This window comes from Pecten maximus, chromosome 9, assembly GCF_902652985.1.
Source record: "Pecten maximus chromosome 9, xPecMax1.1, whole genome shotgun sequence".
Lineage (NCBI taxonomy): Eukaryota > Metazoa > Mollusca > Bivalvia > Pectinida > Pectinidae > Pecten > Pecten maximus.
This window is the reverse complement of record NC_047023.1, coordinates 39,182,082-39,203,282: the sequence shown is the minus strand read 5'-3', so window position 1 is coordinate 39,203,282 and position 21,201 is coordinate 39,182,082. Positions and strand designations below refer to the sequence as shown.

General features: G+C 36.1%; 1 protein-coding gene across 4 annotated transcripts; it reads left to right on the top strand.

Annotated features, from left to right (window-relative positions):
• Positions 1 to 1,055: 1,055 nt before the first annotated feature.
• LOC117335103 lies at positions 1,056 to 9,328 on the top strand. 4 transcript variants are annotated; one of them, XM_033895025.1, is made up of 7 exons: positions 3,859 to 4,150; positions 4,397 to 4,466; positions 5,002 to 5,079; positions 6,132 to 6,206; positions 6,510 to 6,641; positions 8,247 to 8,319; positions 8,574 to 9,328. In XM_033895025.1, exons 1-7 carry the CDS (start codon positions 3,983 to 3,985, stop codon positions 8,707 to 8,709), a joined length of 732 nt encoding a protein of 243 aa, XP_033750916.1. In that variant the 5' UTR covers positions 3,859 to 3,982; the 3' UTR covers positions 8,710 to 9,328. The 4 variants fall into 4 exon arrangements, 1 of the variants encoding a protein (XP_033750916.1); XR_004534290.1 differs by lacking the exons at positions 5,002 to 5,079; positions 6,132 to 6,206; positions 6,510 to 6,641; positions 8,247 to 8,319; positions 8,574 to 9,328 and adding exons at positions 1,056 to 1,111; positions 1,408 to 1,623; positions 2,081 to 2,296 and having other exon boundaries at positions 3,489 to 4,150; XR_004534289.1 differs by lacking the exons at positions 5,002 to 5,079; positions 6,132 to 6,206; positions 6,510 to 6,641; positions 8,247 to 8,319; positions 8,574 to 9,328 and adding exons at positions 1,261 to 1,623; positions 2,081 to 2,296 and having other exon boundaries at positions 3,489 to 4,150.
• Positions 9,329 to 21,201: the final 11,873 nt, after the last annotated feature.

The following is a 21,201-nucleotide window of genomic DNA, read 5'->3' as shown; positions in this document are numbered from 1 at the left end:
AACTTTAGTCGTGACTGTAATTCTCAGTTAATTGCGATATTTTTATCTGACAGATAACCATTAACTTAATGTTATTTGTATGCAGCACATACCGTTTTGGTATCACATCAACAATACGTATAAAGGCAGATATTTTACATAAAAACAAAACAAACAAAAACATTTATTGGTTTAGATTTGTATTGTTTAACAGCTATGGCCATTTAAAGACGACCTCCTCTACTATGGACCAGCTACCTTGTAAAAATGTGGAACGGGTGCCTATTTTAAAGTGCTACCTCACTGAAGTATACTACCGAAGGCCGCCTGCACTCGGTCACATTATACTGACAACGTGCGATCATAAATCTAGGCCTTAAATGGACAACTATCATTATATAGACACTGGTATGTCTTGGCAAGTAAACAGAACCCAAAGACTTCTTCACAGTGTTGAACGCTCAAATTAAGGCCAAAAGTGAGGCAGTGTCAAGGTAGGCATTAAGAAGTAGAAAGACATTATCCTATATTCAGTCGCCTCTCACGATCATCTTATTGGGTAGAAGGTGCAATTCTTACGGAACTTTACTGCTTGAATAACAACAACGAATGGCAACATGGCGCGGTTGAAGGCAGTCAACTTTGTATACATTGAACAAAACTTTTATTCGAGCTAAAATTAGTAACACGAGGAAAAATGTTCCGTTCATATTTACACCATATAAAGTTTCAAAGGGGAATATGTGTCTTCTGGTACAACGGAAGACGTGGCATAAAAAATAGATTAAATCCAGCTAATATCACATTCTGATAATGATAACCATGTTTGTGACAACCAAACAACCAGGCAAAGAATAATGGTTTCTTTTTGCACTTCCTGAACTACGCCACTTATAGTCTATACTAAAATTACAGGTGAAATATCACGTGACTTATTCATCCGGAGCTCTTCGGCCGAATTGTTTCCTAATGTAACTCCCACATTAAAGCAATGAGGAACTTTTATTCAGGGTGATTAGTTGTCACTACACCGTCTGGCACTGGAAATTCCCGTCTGAATTCCTACTTTTGGTTTCGTTTTGTTAATGCGGCCTGTAGTGGTTGGTAAAACTGTTCACCTTTGTTTCATGAGGTAAGAATTAAAATGTTGATAACGAGTAATGTATTACCATCTTTAATGTGAATGAATGACTATTTATTAAACTATGAACATATCCTTAACTGTACGTACATATTTGTAACTAGCAGATCTTGGTGAATGAGTTACAACCGTCATAAACATTGTGATATAAACTTTCTCTCACCAAAATAGTAGACTAGCAAGACATTCAAAGGTTCAATCAATCATTTATTCATTAAGGCTATTATTTCAAACAACGTTATCGTAATGCAATATATGTTGACATCGCTTTTCATATTATGTCAAAGGAAATTTTCAGTATGGATTTAGAAAAGGAAGTGTCGGATCCACCTACCAACGGAGATCCAGAAAATGAGGAACAGACGGTCCAAACACCTGATAGAGAACCTGAAATAGGAGACGCGCCATCAGAGGAATCTGAGAAACAGCCTACTTTTAGTTCGTACAGTAAGGAGGAGGTTGATGTCTTTATGTTACAACCGGATGATGTGGAAAATACAGAGGTATGTTAAAAGACATCTTATTTTAGTAGAATTTGATGCTAAATATACAGGGTGATTAGTTGTCACTACACCGTCTGGCACTGGAAATTCCCGTCTGAATTCCTACTTTTGGTTTCGTTTTGTTAATACGGCCTGTAGTGGTTGGTAAAACAGTTCCCCTTTGTTTCATGAGGTAAGCATTCAACTGTTGATAACAAGTAATTAATGACCATCTTTAATGTGAATGAATTACTATTTATTAAACTATGAACAGATCATTAACTTACGTAACTAGCAGATATTGGTGAATGAGTTACAACCGTCATAAACATTGTGATATAAACTTTCTCTCACCAAAATAGTAGAGTAGTAAGACATTCAAAAGTTCAATCAATCATTTATTCATTTAAGTTATTATTTCAAACAACGTTATCATAATGCAAAATATGTTGACATCTCTTTTCCTATTATGTCAAAGGAAATTTTCAGTATGGATTTAGACAAGGAAGTGTCGGATCCACCTACCAACGGAGATCCAGAAAATGAAGAACAGACGGTCCAAACACCTGAGAGAGAAACTGAAATAGGAGACGCGCCATCAGAGGAATCTGAGAAACAACCTGCTTTTAGTTCGTACAGTAAGGAGGAGGTTGATGTCTTTATGTTACAACCGGATGATGTGGAAAATCCAGAGGTATGAAAATAAGAAGACATCTTATTTTAATAGAATTTGATGCTAAACAAAAGAAAATACCACACGATCATGTTGAAATTTAACACAATAGCCACTTCACATATCCAGGATAATCTGTGTAAAATGAATAGAGGAGTTTTATTTGCATCCAATTTGGCTCTGACTTCCCTTTTCTATAAGCAGCATAGTTATTAATAGATATATACCCTGTACAACAAACTCTAAACTTTTTATGTGTCGTAAAAACTCAAATTGTGATAGAGTGATATTTTTATAAACTTCTGTTTTATTGTGAAATATTCTCTTTGAAAGCAGATCAAGGGAGTGATAATTGTACCTGCTGTCCCTATTAAATGATCATAAGACGCGAATAAATTTGAGGGCTTACCTTTTCTTTCTATACAACTTTCTTCCTAATGTATTGCCTCACTTCCGGCCTTCTGTTAAGTGTTCACTCCTGTGAGGAAGGTTTTGGGTTGTCTCCTAGCGGAGACATAATAGGTTCTATGAAAATGGTAGTTACTATTCCAACTCAATGCCTCTCTTTGTTTGTGATGATAGATGTAAAATATTGTGTAATAAACATCTAAATATAGAACAGGTCCAACCTTGTGCGCGCCTAGCTACTTCCTGCTTTATAGCTAAGCACCTTTGTCACTTTGAGCATATCTGTGGATGCGATAGAAATTATAGTGGATGGTGCTGCTATTTTGAACAGTATTACTGAGGGTTTCGTTTCATATTGATCGCAAATTTCATCCAATTGTGTTTATGTATTCAAATGTATCACTTAGTTCGACTCGTGCTCGAATCTATATTGTCATACCTAAGAACAATTTTGAGTGGGAGGGAATTGCTTTGGTATGTTTAATGTTTTCGATAGATCGTGGGATACGCATCCCTAAGTTAATAAATTGCTAGTCTTTGATTGCATGTTTTATTTTAAGGTACGATGAAAAAAAATATCTTGATTTGGGAGAGAAACAAATGTATGAAAAATCTATTGGAGCATTAATGAATTTATTCAATTAATTCACTTTTTAAATATTTGTATCTATATCTATCTGACAATGATATCCTAATGTATTTGACTTAACACTGTCTAATGCATTATCGTTATTTACCAAAGAAAATGTTACACGTTTGAATGACGTCATATCGTATCCCTGAATTTCATACATCACCTTTTCAGATGAAAGATGCAGCAGCCTCTCTTCTACATGAGGCAAAGTTTCCAAATATGGAAACATTTGAAGTTACAGCGATGTTTGATTCCCAAACGAAATCCGAAACGCTGGTGATGGACTACGAGAAGGAACTAATACAAGTAGGCACCGTGATTATTAAGAGTACCCAGATCAGATTCGCTCATCTGAACAGGATTGAGGATACTACAACTGGCTATGAGGTTGCAGTGTCCTATATAACAGAAGATAATGAAATCAGACTTTTTCATATTATGTGTCCTGGTAATGTTATGGCTGCCATTGGTGCCCTGAACGGCCTTCAACGTCTTACTTATAAACTTTACAAAACCATGTCTGCAACTGTGCAGGAATTTAGGGCAGCTCGTCAGAAATCTTTACCAATGTTTACTGGATCTCTTCAGAATTTGTCTTTGTACAATTTGGAAACAAAGAAATATGAAGCTGAGAAAGAGGGCATGTACCTCTATCTGGATATAGAATGTCTGATGATCTTAAAATCCCAGTTTTTGGAGATGAAAACTCCTATCATATGTTTTTCTGGAAGGAAGCTGTCCCAGAAAGTGTAGATAAAGTCATGATAACACATGACACGGGTATTTTGAATATTGAAACACAGAGAATGAGACTGGAAATACACCAGTTTAAGGTATGTATGGAAATAAAAATTATACATAGAGCATAATAATATATCTGTGGTGTAAGATCCGTCGAGTTGCCCTGGACTGTACATACCATGTATTATGAAGTGAAAATTCAACGATATAAATTGTAAGGAAAGGTAAATCTTTCTTTTATTCTGGTTAACATGAATTTCAATGTCAAAGTTCTAAATTAAATAGATGTTGGTGGAAAAACAAAGATGAATTATCCACATTATATGGTCATTACACAGGAAGGAAGAGCAAACGACTTGTTCAATTGTATTCGGGATCTTAGACCGGAGCCACGGGGGAGTTTTACAGGTAAACATTCTTCCATTTGTTCCATTAATATAAATGAAACGTTAAAAAAGCAAGGGGGGGGGGGGGGTGTACTATCAAAGTTATTTTACAAAATGCAGAAGAACTACTTAAATTTAAGTTCTTGAAAGAAGAAATAAGACCTAATCTCAAATTAGACCCAAATCACATTCAAGAGTACCCCCGAAAGTCCATTCTACTGTTAGGAAACTTGTGTACTATGTACTAGTCACTAAATAGTATATCTCCCAGTTTATATTGGTGAAATGTATTTCAGAATATATCTGGTGAAGATGAACTTCATATTCTGTCTGTGCTGATAAATGCCGGTTGAAGTGATCTAATATACTTATTAGGTTGCAATGACCTTATTTCAAGTTATTTACACCATTATTTTTTCTGTTACAGTCGAAAACTGTGATACATCAGATGATATCATTATTATTGTAATATCAACTTCAGTATTAGAAAACCATAAGGTGGGATCCCTCCCCAAAGTTATATAATCATCATTTTATTTATTAATTTCTTATTTCAGACCACGCTGGACGACTAGGGAAAATTCGGAATCCGAATGCTGCTCCTGGATACAAACCAGTACCTGAATCTGTGGCCGGTAAGTGATGTCACATGTTAACTGTTTGTTCTCTTAATCATATTCCATTATTTTGATGCATAAACATATTGATTTACGACCTCATGAACTGTATGGATTATGCAAAAGATATATAATATGGAACATGTATATAAGATATCAGATTTGTTCAATGTAAACATTTAGAGTTGGATATGATCGAGCCAAAACAATTAAGCTGCGTCATACAACTGTCATACAGATAAAACCAGGAATGAGAGATAGACAGAAATATCAAAATCAGGATGGGGAACCATAATCAAATAAGTAATTTTCAATATTGGTTTTCAAAATTAGAATGTCAAGTATATGGATATATTCTCTGTCACTAATGTGGTCATACTAGCACCTTTCAAACAGAATTAGTGCTAGTTACATGTGAGCCCGAAACGAATTAAACTATGTCAACCTAAACGATAAAACGGTCAAGATAAGGAAAACCGACATATCTAATTTTAACAAATAAATGCCCCTTTCTGTCATGGCACATAGTGATATTATACGGCATATGTATTGTACTAACCTCTCTGTGACATCGTTTTCAATGATGCATACCTTGTGGTCTTGAATTGAAATGGTTGTTTTACCGTGTTCATTTTCACTGAAAGTGGTAATAGGTGAATCTGTTATGATTTATAGCTATTAAATTTACGGGACTAATATTTCATGGCTGCCCCAGTAAGGGTTAGGGAGAATCTGTTATGATGTATAGCTATTAAATCTACGGGTCTAACATTTCACGGCTTTTCCAGTTAGGGTTAGGGAGAATCTGTGATGATGTATAGGTGTTATATTCACGGGACTAATATTTCACGGCTGTCCGTGACAATAAACACTTTTTTGATCTGATATAGAATTTCCCTATTTTAACTGATTTTCGCATATCCTATATAGACGGAGAAAACAATTCTCTAATAATGATAGCAAAACATGGAAAACAGTATAGATTGCTGTCAAATTGAAAGAACACGTCTGTTTAGAAATATAATTTTATCAATATAATGTTATTTTACTGATTTTGTTGAATGTTTCAGGAAATTCACAGTCGGGTGCTATGTATTATGATGACAAGACGAGAATCGACAATACAAGGCTGACAACTTTTCAAGGTAACTATATTCTAATTAAATGATGACAATGTTGTAACCGACCATTGTGTAAAACAATTTATTATATTCCTAAAAGCCCATCCACTAATCTACTAACCTTCACCCCCACCCCAAAGTCAAAGTCAAGATTTTGCTACAAAAAAAAAGTACAAATTGATTTTAAGGGAAGGGTACACACTGTATAAATTAGTCTGCCTTGCCGTAAAATAATTAATTGTCCTTCACAAATTACAATCCATATTTTTTTTTCTTGTCGATAAAATATGTTCATAAGTAAGTGAAATGATCGACTGTGAATTACAGATGATTTAAGAAATGCCGTGCGCCAGTTTGAAAATCATGATGAGATTGGGTTGCCGTGGGTGATTGCTGAAGATGAAATAAAGAGAATGTTGGAGGATGGGTCAGTCTCAGAAACTGATCTACTTAGTGGAGGTATGACATTATTTTTCAGTTTTCATCACATGCCCAAACAACTTATGTGCTACCTAGTATTATATAATATACTACAGTTATTTAACTCTTATTTAAAGATGCTAGAGTACCAACAAAGAGTTATTATGATAGACTGAAACAAGAAATGTCGTTTTATATTTCATACAATGCCAAAAGTTACATACATTTGTACCATGGATGTCATTTGTGGATGTTAAATAGATATGTAATACCATGGATGTCATTTGTGGATGTTAATTAGATATAATGTTATACCATTGATGTCATTTTTGGTTTTACTTAGATATAATGTAATACCATGGATGTCATTTGTGGATGTTAATTAGACATCATGTTATACCATGGATGTCATTTATTGGTTTTAATTAGATGTATGTTATACCATTGATGTCATTTTACGCATTTTGGAGCCGACCATCTGAAGATGGTGGGTTATTCCGATCGCCTTTCCTGTGATCCGATCGGCCTTTTATCCAACTGAAAACAGAATCTTACATTCCATATTTATTTCAACGTGGTCCCTAGATGTTCTAGGGATTTTTTTTTTTTTTTTTTTTAATGTCGAAGTATCTTATGGTAGACAGGCCGCCGTTGTTCTTGTTCTGTAGAATATCCCTCCTTCCTATGAGCACCTTGATTAGAACTTTAGATTTGCCTGGTATTGAAACTCTATTTATCTTCACATATGAAGCTGAATTTCTTACCAGGTAAGGGGCCCCTTCGGCTAGATATACAACTTCTAACATTACTTATTTATGAAGAATGCGAGTGGACGAGACATACAGATGATATCAATGATATATACAGTTCTTAGATAGCCCAACAATCATTTTGAATTAAATGGTGACTGCCAGAAGATCCTTCTGGCACATACATGGGAAGTGGATATGCTCAAATTGCTTCAAATTTATAATTCGGAGACGTTGTTAGCTATACGACTCGGCAAGTATGATCGACTAAAACGTAATTGTCTTTTTCAATTTTCTAAGGAACCCATTTTTCAAATTGGATGGGCCCTGTGCCCCTTTTCAAGAATGCTAGAATCAACACTGTATTTCAAAAGTTATTTATCAATCTTTATTCGACTTCATATGTAGGTTTCTCATGTTATCAAATGATTAAGTGGAAGAGAGGATAAAAGGGAAGAAAAATGTTCAGTCTTACATAGGACTGATCAAGATCATTCAATGGTGGGCGCCAAGATCCCTCTGAGATCTTTCGTTTGACAGAGTATACAATACTATGTTATGATATTCCATATTATTGAATACCTAATCAGGGGACTTTATGGTGAAGACCAAAGACCTATGTCTATATTTAATAGTTCGTAATTTACTTCCTGTCTTGATAAAGGGGCAGATTGTCTCAAAATTTCTACAATTTACTTACCTGTACTGTCGTTGTTACTACATGACCAATTATAATCATGGATAGGAATTCGTGCCAAGTTCCTATGGTCTTCACCATGAAGACCCTTGACCGTGGCAATTTGTACGAAGTCCCTGTTGTGATGACATCTTTGATAAATTTTAACAGAGGTATGTGAGAGATATCGTGATGATTATAATTGTTTGTCATCTGCAGGACTGGACCCCAACAATCTAGATCACTTCATGAAATGTGTAGAGGAGATTGAAAATCAGCTGAAGCAGCAAGAGTATGTACATTATCAGAGTGAGATAGGGATTGTACCAATGCTTTTAGGTTTGACATCCCATGTCTTTAAAAAGTCTCTAAAAACAGTTTCCTTAAGTGTGATGAATAGATTGCAAAATTATTAACATAACTCATTTGGTGATTTAAAAAATTGTACAGAGTCACGCAAACTATTAGCAGATCAATATGAAGAAATATTTCTTCAGTGCTACGAATGCTTGTTTTTATCAAAACAATTTGTTGTTGTATTTTCAGCTATGAGAAAGCATTGTCTAGGTTGCAGGCGACGAAGAAAATCTTTATGGAATGTAATCTTGACGAGATGAAGTCTCTTCTGAGCCTAGACGACATTACGCTCCTCAAACAGATGTATTTCCACTCCTTCGCATAGAAATGGACTCGTCTCTTCACCTAACAAAGAACTTATTCTTGCCTGGAATTGGAATCGCTCCTCTCTCAAAAAAGGAAATCCCTTCATCAAGATATTGATTCATTTCTTCACTTAAAGCCTCTCTGTGATTTTGTTTATAAAATGCCAAGATGATCATGTTTACTTACCTAAAGTTTGGTCTAACAAGCTCAAGTTGACTATGTTGATCGTACATGATGATTTGATTTTGCCCTCTTCTTTTCTTTGCCTTCGCGGCAGCAACCGGAACGTCTGATCGACTTCTGATGCGTGGCTTTGACAGCCAGTCCGCCATTCTTGTAAACAGACCAGTTTGCGCATACATGTTATTTACACCACATTGGAGATTTATCGTAATCAATGGTAGTTTCCCGACCTCATTACAATTAAGAAAACTGCTATATTGATTCTCACATTATATTATCATTAAGGTATAAATTCATTGAACATATTTATGCAATTTTATCAAAATTTATGTGATATGATGAATTGCATCATTTAAATATAGTTTATTTATATGAAAATCTTGTGCATAATATCTAACCTTTTTTTATAATTTACTTTTTATTCAGTTTTTAAGCAATACAATGTACATACATTATATATATGACTTGCTCATATTTACTGTTCAATTCTACACATCTAAACCAGGTCAGTTACTGCAAAATCAATCACACACTGCATCACATATATGCACCCACCCACCTTCAAACACTTTGCTAGAAAAAACATTCATGTTTCCAATATCTGTAATACCTATGTCATTTTATATATCTAACCTTTTAATAGTTTTTTTTTATCTCAATTATGTTTTTGTATTTTCTTAATTTTTTTTTTCTTGATACTTTTAACCTCACTTCCCCGAAATAATGCTCCGTTAGGGAGCCACAATTGGTAGTCAATTATTTATATTCATATCGTCTATACATGCTTTCATTTGAATATACAATTACTATGGTCTCCAAAGAAAGGCCTACTGTAGTTGTGCTGTCCTTTGTATCCATAACAGCAAGGATAATCAACCTAGTAAACTACCCATTACTAAAATATTGGTCCTACATTGATTGAAACCCAACGTCACCTTCCTGACAGCATCGCTGTTTTGTCTTCAGTATGGCCTCTTCTTCTTAATTGGCCCAAGTTTCATTAGCCTTCCCGAACTAAAAGAATGTTCGTTCTCAGCGTTCAAATTAATCCATATGGTAAGTATTATGGGAATAAATGAAAACATTTCAATTCAGGAGCTTTCTCTTAAATTATGCTATGCTTTCCTTGGAAAATTTTAAGTAAAGGGGTATCCGATCAAAATGACGGCTTTTCCAGTCTCTTTCGATCCTGATTACTTTTAAAATAACAAATAGATGGTTGTTTTTCTGTTTAATTGATTTAGTTATGTAACTCCTGGATTCGGGTGATTCTATACTGGTTCCCCTATTGAATTTTCCCTTAGATCGTGTTTCCTTTGTTGACTTTCTATCAGAAATACTCTTCATGACAATTGTATTCTGTACTACCTATTGATTTTTTGTTTTTCATTGGGTCTGTCAGAAAAACAAGACTGGTTCTTTTGCACTGTACAATCTTTGGTCATCTTTTTTCCGCTAAATTGATTTCGTCATTATTCCATTGTTCATTTTGGGGTCCAGTAACGTTTTTTGTAGTATTACTGTTCCCAGGTGTCTTCATTTTCATTTTTATGTTTCTTTATGTTATTTTTACTTTTTTTTGTTTTTACTCTATATCTTTAAAATACGTTTTCTGTTGATGTGGTCTCCCTATTTGACTTGATTTTTCGAACACTTTTCCTCCAAATGTTAATTTCGTTGTTTTTATCCATAACACTTTTCAGGGCGTTATTTTTGTGTGTTAGTAATATTATTGATTCAGGGAATTGTTCATGATACAAACCTGTCTCCGATTGATTACCTCGCATGTGCTTTGTTAAATTCGCTTCTTCCTTTTGAATTGATATTCTAGACACAGACAGCGTAGCTTTTGTTAGAACAATGAGACATACATACAGTAGTCTCCTACAATAGTTTGTTGTTACTCGAGAATTCCTCCTTATCTCCTCATACACTTTAATATTAATTACGCAATGTATTTAAAGATTTAGTTGAATCAGATTTCATAAATGGATGGAATGAAAAATCATATTTTGTAACATTTATTAGGTTCTAACTTACAAAAATAGTTGTATCTTGTTTCCTTATATATATATGTATGCCACCAAAATGGGAAAATACAGGATACAATACTGTAAACTGCTTGTATTTCGCGTTGGATTTATTTTCGCGTTAATGCGTGAAGAGAGCCAATCGCGAATTAAAATCCTTCGTGATTGGCGACCAAGCTTTCGGTTACCGATATAGAAGTCGTGCAGAGTCCATGACGACTCTTTTCTAGAGCGGCGTTCATGACATCATTTATTCGCGACTATGTCTGAAGAGATAAGTTCGCGAGACAAAATATTCGCGAAATCTAAGTGATTAACAGTACATCAACAGAATTCATTGAGCGCAGTCTTATAAAAAAAAATTGGGATGTATTGTATCATTATGTACCATGCTATGAAAATTCATTACAAAATGCGTTTGATTTTCCTTAAAGAGGCTTACCCGCAGACGGACCGGTAAACGGCACATCTCCGATCACTAAATAAACTTCAGTACACGTTTCTATGTGACAAAATTAGAGGCTTTCCGACTTTATTTCTTGAAAACAATTACAGAATATGTATTTAAAAGACGTTTTAAAACTCAACCTGAGAAGGAAATGTATGGAATATAACGGCAAATCTTTGTAAATCGCCGCTGCCTTTGAAGGTATCACTGTGCGGCACTGTGCACGTGCTTGTTTCTTTGATGTGTCAATCAAATTAGACTCCACTTTATAGCGGGGACTTATTGCGGGTTGCGATTAAAATAATATTAAAAAATGAGGTTTTAATATCACTTTTCAGCGTTTTATAAGGTAAATAAAATGAAAAACTCAACAATTCCAGCAATCTGTCATGTGTAAAAAATCTTTTTCTATTAGCCAATTTTTCTGATCTCTCTGCGGGCAAGCCTCTTTAATTACACGCATAGGGTATATTTTGAACTATTGCACAACTAAAATGACTATTGTACGGTCACGTGCGAACTATTGCACACCTGCGACTGCACGAGGCCGAAACAGAAAGCCATGATACATTTGTATAATATACAATCATTATATTTACAAATGTAGAGAATTGAGAGTTTGCTCTTTAGTATATTAAACAATTAGATTGATCTGTTTACACACCAAATTACATGAATTTCGGCCACTGAAAATAGTTTTGTTAAATGAATGTTCAAATATGGGCCTTACTGACAGAATTTACGAAAAAAATAAAGAGCTATGGGTTAGATTTTAGTAGTAGATATTATAAACTGAAAGAGTATTCCCCTGTATAACAAAGCCGAGGTTGTCTGAGTTTGTTAGAACATTGTGAAAAGACTAAACTAGGAATATATGTTCTTTGAATTACGAGTTTACATGTACGAGTTACGTAGTCATTTTAGTGGTTTAGTATTATATAACTCATGTGGTCATTTTAGTAGTTTAGTATTATTTAACTCATGTGGTTATTTTAGTGGTTTAGTATTATATAACTCATGTGGTCATTTTAGTAGTTTAGTATTATATAACTCATGTGGTCATTTTAGTGGTTTAGTATTATATAACTCATGTGGTCATTTTAGTAGTTTAGTATTATATAACTCATGTGGTTATTTTAGTGGTTTAGTATTATATAACTCATGTGGTCATTTTAGTGGTTTAGTATTATATAACTCATGTGGTTATTTTAGTAGTTTAGTATTATATAACTCGTGGTCATTTTAGTAGTTTAGTATTATATATATAACTCATGTGGTTATTTTAGTAGTTTAGTATTATATAAATCATCTGGTCATTTTAGTAGTTAAGTATTATATAACTCGTGGTCATTTTAGTAGTTTAGTATTATATAACTCATGTGGTCATTTTAGTAGTTTAGTATTATATAACTCATGTGGTCATTTTAGTGGTTAAGCATATATGTCATGTGATCATTTCAGTGTTTTAGCTTATATATATATATCCTACATCATGTGGTTTTTGTTATTACGTTATCTATAATAACAGCGTGTGCTTGAAAAGTTAATATGCGCGTGATTTATTTCTATGTATTCCAAAGTTTACGACGTACCGCAATACACATTATCCTTGTGTTAGCTAAAAAAAACAGATCAAAACCTTCATTATCATTGTGTTAGCTAAAAGCAGATCAAAACCTTCATTATCATTGTGTTAGCTAAAAGCAGATCAAAACCTTCATTATCATTGTGTTAGCTAAAAGCAGATCAAAACCTTCATTATCATTGTGTTAGCTAAAAAAAACAGATCAAAACCTTCATTATCATTGTGTTAGCTAAAAAAACATATCAAAACCTTCATTATCATTGTGTTAGCTAAAAGCAGATCAAAACCTTCATTATCATTGTGTTAGCTAAAAAAAAACAGATCAAAACCTTCATTATCATTGTGTTAGCTAAAAAAACATATCAAAACCTTCATTATCATTGTGTTAGCTAAAAAACAGATCAAAACCTTCATTATCATTGTGTTAGCTAAAAGCAGATCAAAACCTTCATTATCCTTGTTAGCTAAAAAACAGATCAAAACCTTCATTATCCTTGTTAGCTAAAAACCAAAGCAAGCTTTCATCATTTATTGGTCTCAAGAAATACCGTGTTGTGGATACCATTGTCACATTAGTCTGCTGTACGTTTTTTTTTTTATTCCAGCCAGCAAATGAATTAAGATTAACATTTCATGGATTCTACGATTTCTCCGTCACATTGTTGTTATTTAGATAATTTGGTCACTACTGAAATTGCTGACCGAAGATGGAATAGACACAACAAAGAAAGTTTTCTTGGTGATCCGATTTGTTGCAGCAAGTATCGTACGATGTACTAAAGTCATTATTGAAAAATAGAAACTAACCATACGGTAAGGCATAAGTAAATGTGTATATCTAAGATTGTTTGTTCACTTATGACAGCCATTATATGTTTTACTCATCAAATACGAAATTGTGATCCTAAATAAACTTACCAAATATCAAATTGATTTTGTAGAAAAATCCATTCAACATTTTGATATCATTAAATTGATTAAGAGGAACCAGTGGTGAATTTTTTACGGCCAACATATACATTATAGGAGACGTTTTCTGTTCCAGTAAGGATTCGGTCTTTAAAGTTTACATGAACACTGTAACCGTATCAATTAAGGTCAATCAAAGTTTATGACAACTTAATTGATAAATTGGTACCCGCATTATCTTCTATAGAAATAATTGAAAGAATGTGTAACTATCCCAATCATAATTTAGCATAATGTCCACCGTTAAAATATATACGTTAACAGTACTTCGATCATAAACTGAAAAAGTAACTCTGAAATCGCAAATGTCGCCGACATTGACTGTCTTAGGATGGTGTCTCTTTCCGTTGTAACGAAGAATTACCACCATGACCATCTGTTTTTCCGAGAACATGTCCATCTGTGACTCCTTTGATGTCAACGTAATTAATTATCTATCAACCCCCTTTTTATAACTTAATCTCCTCAATCCAAGCTTTTCATTCTATTCGATTTTTGTGTAACATCTGAATTCCAAAATCAGCACAAACCCCTTTTTCTGTCTCTTCCTTCTTTTTGAGCATTGTTCCCTCTGTTATTGCCTGGGCACCCGTCATCATATGATCTGACTGTTGTCATAAGGTGCTTAGGCTCAGTAATTAATCGTTCACCAGACACGTGGTATGGTATGGTATGGTATGGTATGGTAAATATCGTTACAGAGTAGGAAGTGACACCTCTCAGGATCTCCTCAGTTAATAAACAAACATTTCAAAACATCCACATATATTTGAATGTCGGTATTCGTAGAACCTCGATGGACGAAAACCGCCGTAAACGTGGACGTTAAACCCGTTAAATGATTTATATAAAGATTTTAAATATTAGAAATATTTTTTATCTTTGCTGCAGCCGACCGGATAGTCAGCACACCTCCGACTACTATAATGTAAAGTTTCTCTTGTGGATAATTGAATATGCAATACAGCAAGGTTCATAGACTTAATGTCTATTACATTGTAACGTGGTAAAATATAATAATAGCTTTGGTTATATATCACTTTAATTGGTATATTAACTGAAGTCGGGAATACGGTTATTTGTTGCAGTATAATTCCTTTTCCCGTTGTAAGCTATTTAGTAAATAATTAACTTATATAGATAATATGTGACTAATACATACCAATAAAGAAATCTAATTATACACTGTTATAATAATTATACTTTTTTATATAAATTTATATCTATTATATATGTATTTTTTACCTAATTGGCCAGGGTTCGATTTTTCGATCAGACATGGAAAGGTATGCGAGTACATGTCTGGCCACGAGAGTTTCCTCGGCGTACTATTGTTTCTTACCAAAGTAACACACGCCCCACACTTACGGACATATACATGTAGTTTTATTCGCAATTATTGTAAAAAATGTTTACATAATTTTGTTTAATGTATATCAAATACTAATGAAAGAATATGATGTGATGTGGAAAATGAAGTGTATTATCAAAGAAAATATATTTTACAAATTTCAATCAAATCCCACGGTCCGTGGCAAAATAGTATTATTTTTGTGTGTACAGTATAGAATAATTGTTTGGTTGTTTGAAGGTTAATCATGAGGCAGTGTAAAATTAATTACATGTTTTTATTTATTTTTATCATTATCATTTATTAAAGTTGGTTTACCTTTAGAGTTATTGAGTACTCGTTTTTTACTTCAAGAATAAGTTATTGTACAGGGCCACGTCTGGCCAAGTCTTACTAAAACATACATATAGCAATTGATATTGTGGTATTAGTTTGTAGTGCTGTAATGGTCGGGAAGCTGAGAAACGGACCGATCTTGGCTGTTGAGGTTGTGCCTTGGGCAAGATATTTTCCCTATCTCCTGTTTGTTGTTCAGTACCACTAAAAGGATATCCGGCATCAAACTGACCATGGCTGTTAACGGGCGATAAACCAAACAAACCAACAAAATAGCCAAACAAGAATATAAGACATGAGGGAAACTCTCACATAAGACACGAGACACTCTCACATACAGACACGAGACACTATCACATACAGACACGAGACACACTCTCACATAAGACACGAGACACTCTCACATACAGACACGAGACACTCTCACAAACAGACACGAGACACACTCTCACATAAGACACGAGACACACTCTCACATAAGACACGAAACACTCTCACATACAGACACGAGACACACTCTATAAGACACGAGACACTCTCGCATAAGACACGAGACACACTCTCACATAAGACACGAGACACTCTCACATAAGACACGAGACACTCTCACATACAGACACGAGACACTCTCACATACAGACACGAGACACTCTCACATAAGACACGAGACATTCTCGCATAAGACACGAAACACACTCTCACATAAGACACGAGACACTCTCACATAAGACACGAGACACTCTCACAAACAGACACGAGACACTCTCACATAAGACACGTGTCACTCTCACATAAGACACGAGACACTCACATACAGACACGAGACACACTCTCACATAAGACACGAGACATTCTCACATAAGACACGAGACACTATCATACAAGACACGAGACACTCTCACATAAGACACGAGACACTCTCACAAACAGACACGAGACACTCTCACATAAGACACGAGCGAGACACTCTCACATAAGACACGAGACACTCTCACATACAGACACGAGACACTATCACATACAGACACGAGACACACTCTCACATAAGACACGAGACACTCTCACATACAGACACGAGACACTCTCACAAACAGACACGAGACACACTCTCACATAAGACACGAGACACACTCTCACATAAGACACGAAACACTCACATACAGACACGAGACACACTCTATAAGACACGAGACACTCTCGCATAAGACACGAGACACACTCTCACATAAGACACGAGACACTCTCAAATAAGACACGAGACACTCTCACATACAGACACGAGACACTCTCACATGCAGACACGAGACACACTCTCACATAAGACACGAGACACTCTCGCATAAGACACGAGACACACTCTCACATAAGACACGAGACACTCACATAAGACACGAGACACTCTCACAAACAGACACGAGACACTCTCACGTAAGACACGTGTCACTCTCACATCAGACACGAGACACTCACATACAGACACGAGACACTCTCACATAAGACACGAGACACTCTCACATAAGACAAGAGACATTATCACATAAGACACGAGACACTATCATACAAGACACGAGACACTCTCACATAAGACACGAGACACTCTCACAAACAGACACGAGACACTCTCACATAAGACACGAGCGAGACACTCTTACATAAGACACGAGACACTCTCACATAAGACACGAGACACTCTCAAATAAGACAAGACACTCAAATAAGACAAGACACTCTCACATAAGACAAGTCACTCTCACATAAGACACGAGACACACTATAATATAAGACACAAGACACATTATCTAATAAGACACGAGACACTCACATAAGACACGAGACACCCCCACATAAGATACGAGACACACTATAACATAAGATACGAGACACACTCTCACATAAGACACGAGACACTCACATAAGACACGAGACACTCTCACAAACAGACACGAGACACACTCTCACATAAGACACGTGACACTCTCACATAAGACACGAGACACTCTCACATACAGACACGAGACACAGTCTCACATAAGACACGAGACACTCTCATATAAGACACGAGACATTCTCACATAAGACACGAGACACACTATCATATAAGACACAAGACACTCTCACATAAGACACGAGACACTCACAAACAGACACGAGACACACTCTCACATCAGACACGAGCGAGACACTCTCATAAAAGACACGAGACACACTATAACATAAGACACGAGACACTCAAATAAGACACAAGACACTCAAATAAGACAAGACACACCCTCACATAAGACAAGTCACTCTCACATAAGACACGAGACACACTATAACATAAGACACAAGACACATTATCACATAAGACACGAGACACTCTCACATAAGACACGAGACACTCCCACATAAGATACGAGACACACTATAACATAAGACACGAGACACACTCACATAATACAAGGGGCACTCTCACATAAGACACGAGCGAGACACTTTCACATAAGACACGAGTTAGACACTCTCACATAAGACACGAGACTCTCTCACATAAGACATGAGACATTCTCACATAAGACACGAGACACTCTCACATAAGACACGAGACACTCGCAAACAGACACGAGACACTCACATAACACACGAGACACATTCTCACATAAGACACGAGACACTCTCACATAAGACACGAGACACTCACAAACAGACACGAGACACACTCACATAACACACGACACACTCACATAACACACTCTCACAGACACGAGACACTCTCACATAAGACACGAAACACTCTCACATAAGACACGAGCGATACACTCTCACATAAGTCAAGAGCGAGACACTCACATAAGACACGAGACACACTTTAACATAAGACACGAGACACACTCCAATAAGACAAGACACACTCAAATAAGACACACTCTCACATAAGACAAGTCACTCACATAAGACACGAGACACACTCTCACGCAAGATACGAGACACACTAACATAAGACACAAGACACTCTCACATAAGACACGAGACACACTATAACATAAGATACATGACACACTCTCACATAAGACACGAGACACACTATACCATAAGACACACTCTCACATAAGACACGAGACACACTATAACATAAGACACACACGAGACACACTATAACATAAGACACAAGACACATTATCACAAGACACGAGACACACTCTCACATAAGACACGAGACACTCCCAGATAAGATACGAGACACACTATAACATAAGACACGAGACACACTCTCACATAAGACACGAGCGAGACACTCTCACATAAGACACGAGCGAGACACTCTCACATAAGACACGAGACACTCTCACATAAGACACGAGACACACTCTCACATAAGACACGAGACACTCTCACAAACAGACACGAGACACAATCTCACATAAGACACGAGACACTCACATAAGACACGAGCGATACACTCTCACATAAGTCACGAGCGAGACACTCACATAAGACACGAGACACACTATAACATAAGACACGAGACACACTATAACATAAGACACGAGACACACTCAAATAAGACACAAGACACACTCTCACATAAGACAAGAGTCACTCACATAAGACACGAGGCACTCTAACACAAGACACGAGACACACTATAACATAAGACACAAGACACAAGACACACTCTCACATAAGACATGAGACACACTATAACATAAGACACATGACACACTCTCACATAAGACACGAGACACACTATAACATAAGACACAAGACACTCTCACATAAGACACGAGACACACTATAACAAGACACTAGACGCACTCTCACATAAGACACGACACTATAACATAAGATACATGACACACTCTCACAAAAGACACATGACACACTCTCACATAAGACACGAGACACACTATAACATAAGACACAAGACACACTCTCACATAAGACATGAGACACACTATAACATAGACACATGACACACTCTCACATCAGACACGAGACACACTATAACATAAGACACGAGACACACTCTCACATAAGACACGAGACACTCCCAAATAAGATACGAGACACACTATAACATAAGACACGAGACACACTCTCATAAGACACGAGCGAGACACTCTCACATAAGACACGAGCGAGACACTCTCACATAAGACACGAGACACTCTCACATAAGACACGAGACACTCACAAACAGACACGAGACACACTCTCACATAAGACACGAGACACTCTCACATAAGACACGAGACACTCTCACAAACAGACACGAGACACACTCTCACATAAGACACGAGACACTCTCACATAAGACACGAGCGATACACTCTCACATAAGTCACGAGCGAGATACTCACATAAGACACGAGACACACTATAACATAAGACACGAGACACACTATAACATAAGACACGAGACACACTCAAATAAGACACAAGACACACTCTCACATAAGACAAGAGTCACTCACGTAAGACACGAGGCACTCTAACACAAGACAGGAGACACACTATAACATAAGACACAAGACACAAGACACACTCTCACATAAGACATGAGACACACTCTCACAAAAGACACATGACACACTCTCACATAAGACACGAGACACACTATAACATAAGACACAAGACACACTCTCACATAAGACATGAGACACACTATAACAAGACACAAGACGCACTCTCACATAAGACACGAGACACACTATAACATAAGACACATGACACACTCTCACATAAGACACGAGACACACTTTAACATAAGACACAAGACACACTCTCACATAAGACATGAGACACACTATAACATAAGACACATGACACACTCTCACATAAGACACGAGACACACTATAACATAAGACACAAGACACACTCTCACATAAGACACGACACTATAACATAAGACACATGACACACTCTCACAAAAGACACATGACACACTCTCACATAAGACACGAGACACACTATAACATAAGACACAAGACACTCTCACATAAGACACAAGACATAAGACACACTCTCACATAAGACATGAGACACACTATAACATAAGACACATGACACACTCAAATAAGACATGAGACACACTATAACATAAGACACATGACACACTCTCACAAAAGACACATGACACACTCTCACATAAGACACGAGACACACTATAACATAAGACATGAGACACACTCTCACATAAGACACGAGACACTCTCACATAAGACACAAGACACTCTCTCACATAAGACACAAGACACAAGGCACACTCTCACATAAGACACGAGACACACTCTCACATAAGACATGAGACACTCTCACATAAGACACAAGACACACTCTCACATGACATGAGACACACTATAACATAAGACACATGACACACTCTCACATAAGACATGAGACACACTATAACATAAGACACGAGACTCTCACACAAGACACAAGACACTCTCTCACATAAGACATAAGACACTCTCTCACATAAGACACGAGAATAACATGTAAAATAAATATGGCGAATATGTGACGTTAATTTTCATCTTAAACACCAGCCCTGAAATGGAAATATCCTAACCATGGTCGGACAATTTCATACTGTGTATCGTATATCAGAGTTTATTTCCAGACT

Bases quoted from the DNA above. Each gene is read 5' to 3' on its own strand.
- LOC117335103 (XM_033895025.1), top strand. From the start codon at position 3,983: ATGTCTGATGATCTTAAAATCCCAGTTTTTGGAGATGAAAACTCCTAT. The intron at 6,207-6,509 runs GTAACTATATTC...TGTGAATTACAG, and splicing joins AAGGCTGACAACTTTTCAAG to ATGATTTAAGAAATGCCGTG. The intron at 6,642-8,246 runs GTATGACATTAT...TGTCATCTGCAG, and splicing joins AACTGATCTACTTAGTGGAG to GACTGGACCCCAACAATCTA.